This window comes from Leucoraja erinacea, unplaced genomic scaffold (genome assembly GCF_028641065.1).
Source record: "Leucoraja erinacea ecotype New England unplaced genomic scaffold, Leri_hhj_1 Leri_1050S, whole genome shotgun sequence".
Lineage (NCBI taxonomy): Eukaryota > Metazoa > Chordata > Chondrichthyes > Rajiformes > Rajidae > Leucoraja > Leucoraja erinaceus.
This window is the reverse complement of record NW_026575287.1, coordinates 50,001-56,262: the sequence shown is the minus strand read 5'-3', so window position 1 is coordinate 56,262 and position 6,262 is coordinate 50,001. Positions and strand designations below refer to the sequence as shown.

At 55.6% G+C, this 6,262-nt stretch overlaps 1 protein-coding gene across 1 annotated transcript in view; it reads right to left on the bottom strand.

The window, feature by feature from the left end:
- Positions 1 to 2,513: 2,513 nt before the first annotated feature.
- LOC129715182 (ras and Rab interactor 1-like) overlaps positions 2,514 to 6,262 on the bottom strand; it is a gene marked incomplete at its 3' end in the record, with an annotated part of 5,283 nt that continues 1,534 nt past the window's right edge. The window contains exons 2-3 of the mRNA XM_055665047.1: positions 4,461 to 4,581; positions 2,514 to 2,586 (exon numbers count right to left, since the gene is read on the bottom strand). Of these exons, the coding sequence (XP_055521022.1) occupies positions 2,514 to 2,586; positions 4,461 to 4,581 (194 nt within the window). The remainder of the gene's footprint in view (positions 2,587 to 4,460; positions 4,582 to 6,262) is intronic.

The following is a 6,262-nucleotide window of genomic DNA, read 5'->3' as shown; positions in this document are numbered from 1 at the left end:
AAAGGGCCTGTTGTCCGCGCTGTATCCTCTAATGTAGGAAAATGAAAATACAAAATCACGATCACACACACGACAACACACACAGACACACACACGCACACACACACACACACACACAGACACACACACACGCACACACACACATGCACGCACACACAGCACACACACACACAGACACACACAGACACACACACAGACACACACACACACACAGACACACCCACACACAGACACACACACACACACACACACACACACACACACACACACACACACACACACACACACACACACACACACACACACACACAGACACACACACAGACACACACACACACACACACACACCCACACACAGACACACACACACCCACACACACACACACACACACACACACACACACACACACACACACACACACAGACACACCACACACACACACACACACACGCACACACACACACGCACACACACACACGCACACACACATACACACACACACACACACACACACACACACGTACACACATACACACACACACACACACACATACACACAAACACACACACACACACACACACACACACACACACACACACACACACCTACACACACACCAGGGACAATTTACATTTATACACAAAGCCAATTAACCTACAAACCTGCACGACTTTGGAGTGTGGGAGGAAACCGGAGCACCCGGAGAAAACCCACGCAGGTCACAGGGAGAACGGTGCAAACTCCGTACAGACAGCACCTGCAGTGAGGATGGAACCCGGGTCTCTGGCGCAGCGAGGCAGCAGCTCTACCGCTGCACCACCGTGAACGTCATTAGTTCAAAATTGCTATCATCTTTGTTCAGTAACTTTGTCCCATGAGGGGGGGGGGAGAGGGAGAAGAGGGGGAGAGGGAGAGGGAGAGGGGGAGGGGGGGGGAGGGAGGGGGGGGAAGAGAGGAGAGAGAGAGAGGGAGAGGGAGAGGGAGACAAGGAGACGGAGGGGGTGTCAGAGAGTGAGTGAGAGAGAGAGAGGGACAGGGATGGAAAGTGAAAGAGACAGGGAGAAGTAGAGAGGGTGAGGGGACAGAGGAGAGGGAGGATGAGAGGGGGAGAGAATGAGGGAGGGGAAGAGAGAGAGGGGGAGAGAGGAGAGGGGGGGAGAGGAGAGGAGGGAGAGGAGGAGGGAGGGAGAGGAGAGGCAGGGGGAAAAGGGGAGGAGAGATCCGAGGAGAGGAGATTGTTTTTCAGCTTTTGAGGGGAGAGGGGGGAGGGAGCATGATGGGGGGAGGTCTTAGAGTGAAGGCAGGATGGAGAGGAGAGGGAGGAGAGGGAGAGAGGGGAGGAGAGAGGAGGAGAGAGGGGAGAGGGGGAGAGGTGGAGAGGGGAGGAGAGAGGGGGAGAGAGAGGGGGAGAGGGGGAGAGAGGGGAGGAAAGGGGAGGAGAGAGGAGGTATAGGGGTTCCACAGGTAGAAACTGGAGGAAAGGAGGGGGGAGAATACCAGACGCAGAGCGGTGCGATCTGAGAGAAAGGGGAGAGAGAGGGAGAGGGAGAGAGGAGAGGGAGAGAGCGAGGGAGAGGAGGGGGGGAGAGGAGGGGGAGAGAGGGGGGGAGCAGAGGAGAGAGGAGGAGAAGGGGAGAGAGAGGTAGAGAGGGGAAGAGAGGGGGGGAGAGGGGGGAGAGGGGGGATGGAGAGAGGGGGGAGAGAGAGAGGTAGAGAGGGGAGGAGGAGGGGGGAGGGACGGAGAGAGAGGAGGAGAGAGAGGGAGGGAGAGGGAGAGAGAGAGGGGGAGAGGGAGGGGGAGAGAGAGGGGGAGAGAGGGGGGAGAGGGGGAGAGGGAGAGAGGGAGAGGGGGGAGAGAGGGGGGAGAGAGGGGAGAGGAGAGAGGGAGGAGAGAGAGGGGGAGAGAGGGAGAGGTAGAGAGAGGGACAGAGAGAGAGAGAGGGGAGAGAGAGAGAGAGAGAGGGAGAGAGAGAGGAGGGGGAGGAGTGGAGAGAGGGAGAGAGGGGGGAGGAGAGGGGGGAGAGAGGGAGAGGAGAGGAGAGAGGGAGAGAGGGGGACAGAGAGAAGGGAGAGGAGGGAGAGACAAAGAGAGCGGAGAGGAGAAAGGGGAGGGAGAGAGGGGACAGGGGGAGGAGAGAGAGAGGAGAGAGGGAGAGGGGAGAGGGGGGAGAGGACAGGAAGGGAGGGGAGAGAGGGGGAGAGGGGGGAGAGGGGGAGAGGGGGAGGGGGAGGAGAGGAGAGGGGGAGAGAGAAAGGAGTATGAGGGGGAGAGAGGGGGAGAGAGGAGGAGAGGGGGGAGAGATCTTTAGAACTCTGTTCCTTACCACAAGAAGAGAGAGGAGGGGGAGAGAAAGGGAGGATGGGGGAGGGGAGAGAGAGGGAGGAGAGGGGGTTGGGAGGGGAGGGGGAGGGGGAGGGGAGGGGGGAAGGGGGAGAAGGGGGAGGGAGGGGAGGGGGAGGGGAGGGGATGGGGGGAGAGAGGGGGAGGGGAGGGGGAGGGGGAAGACTTACTTGTGGACACAGTAGAAGGAGATGAGATGGAAGATATCACCAAAGGTCATGGCCGACCCTTCCAGGGAGAAGGCTGTGGGTCAGGGTTCAGAGGTCAGCGATGGACACAAAGGGTCCCAGACACACACACACTTAAACGTTGGGATAGTCCCAGCCTCAACTACCTCCTCCGGCAGCTCGTTCCATACACCCACCACCCTTTTGCTTTTACGAAAATTTGCCCCTCGTTAAATCTTTTCCCTCTCACTAAATGCCATGTCCTTTGTTCCCGATGTTAGGGAAGTCCAGGACATAGGGGTCACAGCTTAAGGATAAGGGGGAAATCCTTCCTAAAACCGAGATCAGAAGAACTTTTTTTCACGCAGAGAGTGGTGAATCTCTGGAACTCTCTGCACAGAGGGTAGTTGAGGCCAGTTCACGGGCTATATTTAAGAGGGAGTTAGATGGTGGCCCTTGTGGCTAAAGGATCAGGGGGTTGACTGGAGAGAAGGCAGGTACGGTTTCAGGGGGCTCAGTTGGATGATCAGCCATGATCATATTGAATGGCGGTGCAGGCTCACACCTCATTGGAATGGCCTATCCTGCACCTAATTGTCTAAACTTTCTATCTAACCCATGTCCTCTGTTCCCCTACGGAGGATTGTAATATTGGTAGCCCAGACCATCACGACAAAACCGACCTCCCTTCCAGAGCACGCCTCCATCTACACCTCACGCTGCAGGAAAGGCCAGCAGCATCATCACGGACCAGTTCTCACTTCATCTCTTCTCCCCTCTCCAATCAGGCAAGAGACAGAAGGTGTGAAAACCAAACTCACACATTCCAGATTCAGGGACAGTTTCTTCCCGGCTGTTATCAGGCAACTGTGAAAACCGTCCCTCTCAGAAACTAGAGAGCGGGGTCCTGACCTCCCATCCCCCTATTGGAGACCCTCTGACTATCCTGAAGAAAGTCGGACTTTACCTTGCACTAAACGTTATTCCCTTTATCCTGTATCTGTACAGGAGGGACGGCTCGATTGTGTACATGTATTCTTTCCGCTGGACAGGTTTAGCACGCAACAGAAGCTTTTCACTGTACCTCGGTACACGGGACAGTAAACGGAACTAGAACTGCCACACGCACACAGGTGTGACCATCCCTCTCCCGTAGACGGGTGGAGGAAGGAACTGATTTAAAGACTGAGGAAGGACATTATTGCCATAGAGGGAGTACAGAGAGACGGTTCACCAGACAGATTCCTGGGATGTCAGGACTGTCTTATGAAGAAAGACTGGATAGACTTGGTTTATACTCGCTAGAATTTAGGAGATTGAGAGGGGGGATCTTATAGAAACTTACAAAATTCTTAAGGGGTTGGACAGGCTAGATGCAGGAAGATTGTTCCCGATGTTGGGGAAGGCCAGGGACAAGGGGTCACAGCTTAAGGATAAGGGGGAAATCCTTTAAAACCGAGTTTGAGAAGAACTTTTTTTCAGCACACAGAGAGTGGTGAATCTGTGGAATCTCTGCCACAGAGGGTAGTTGAGGCCAGTTCATTGGCTATATTTAAGAGGGGAGTTAGATGTGGCCCTTGTGGCTAAGGGGATCAGGGGGTATGGAGAGAAGGCAGGTACGGGATACTGAGTTGGATGATCAGCCATGATCATATTGAATGGCGAATGGTGCAGGCTCGAAGGGCTGAATGGCCTCTACTCCTGCACCTATTGTCTATGTTTCTATGTAAGACGCTGGTTTAATGGTATGTTAATTTCTATCACCTAATTTTTATGTTTCTATGTTTCTATGTTAAGTCGAAGATGAGGGGAAACTGCTGGAGTAACTCAGCGGGACGGGCGGCGTCTCTGTAATGTTGCGTCAGTCCCAGTACAGATCGCGGGGAGAGGGCACGGTGGTCGGGGAGAGGGCGCGGGGCGCGGTGCGCGAGGAGAGGGCGCTTTTCTCACCGGTATTCCCCCCGTCCTGTTGGATGGGGAAGTCCTGGACGAAGGAGGGGTCGGATAGATCAGCCACTCGCACGAACAGGACTTTACGCTGGGATGTTGCAGATTCACGTACCAGGAATATCTGTCGCCAGAGACAAGGGGAGGGGGTCAGTACAGTACTCACCTCACTCACTCACCCCCTTCTCCCCTCCTCACCCACCCTCCCTCACCTCCCCCATCCTCAATCACTCACCCTTCCCCCTCACCCCACTCACTCACTCACTCACACTTCCCCTCAATCCCTCACTCACACTCACCTTCCCCTCACTCACCCATCAGATTCAATTTTTTAATTGTCATTGTCAGTGTACAGTACAGAGACAACGAAATGCATTAGACAACGAAATGTCCCTCCCCTACCCTCCCTCACTCCCTCACTCACTCACTCACCCCCTCACTCACTCACTCACTCACTCACTCACTCACTCACTCTCACTCTCTCACTCACCCCCCCACCTCACTCACTCACCTCACTCACTCTCTCACTCACTCTCTCACCCTCACTCACTCACTCACTCACTCCCTCACTCACTCACTCACTCACTCGCTCACCACTCTCTCACTCACTCACTCACTCACTCACTCTCACTCCCTCACCTCACTCCCCTCACTCACCACTCCCCCTCACTCAACACCACTCACCATCACTCACTCACTCACTCACTCACCTTCTCACCCACTCACTCACTCACTCACTCACTCACTCACTCACTCACTCTTCTCACTCACTCACTCACCACTCACTCACTCACTCCACTCACTCACTCACTCACTCACTCACTCACTCACTCACCTTCTCACTCACACTCACCCACTCACTCACCCACTCACTCACTCACTCACTCACTCACTCACTCACTCACTCACTCACTCACTCACCCACTCACTCACCTCACTCACTCACGCACTCACTCACCCACTCACTCACCCACTCACCCACTCACTCACCCACTCACTCCCTCACCCACTCACTCACTCACTCACCCACTCACCTTCTCCCTCACCCACTCACTCACTCACTCACTCACTCACTCACTCACTCACTCACTCACTCACCCACTCACCCACTCACCCTCACTCACTCACTCACTCCCCCTCCCCTCCCCTCACTCTTTACTAGAAACATAGAAACATAGACAATAGGTGCAGGAGTAGGCCATTCGGCCCTTCGAGCCTGCACCATTTGCCATTCAATATGATCAAGGGCTGATCATCCAACTCAGTATCCCGTACCTGCCTTCTCTCCATACCCCCTGATCCCTTTAGCCACAAGGGCCACATCTAACTCCCTCTTAAATATAGCCAATGAACCGGCCTCAACTACCCTCTGTGGCAGAGTGTTCCACAGATTCACCACTCTCCCCCTCACTCACCTCCCTCTCCCACCCTCAACCCCCCTCCCTCACCCCTCTCACTCACTCACCCCCCTCATCAGGGGGGGAGAGAGAGAGAAGGGGGGGGGAGAGGATAGAGGAGAGAGGGGGGAGAAGAGGGGGGGAGAGAGGAGAGGATGAGAGGGAGGGGGGAGAGGGGGGGGGGAGAGAGGGGGGGAGAGAGGGGGGGAGAGAGAGGAAAGAGAGAGAGATGGGAGAGAGGAGGGGGGAGAGAGAGGAGGGGGAGAGAGGAGGGGGAGAGAGGGGGGAGGAGAGGGGGGAGAGAGGAGGGAGGGGGGGGAGGGGGGAGAGAGGGGGAGAGAGAGCGAGGAGAGAAGGGGGAGAGAGGGGGGGAGAGAGAGAGAGGGAGAGAGGGGGAGAGAGAGAGAG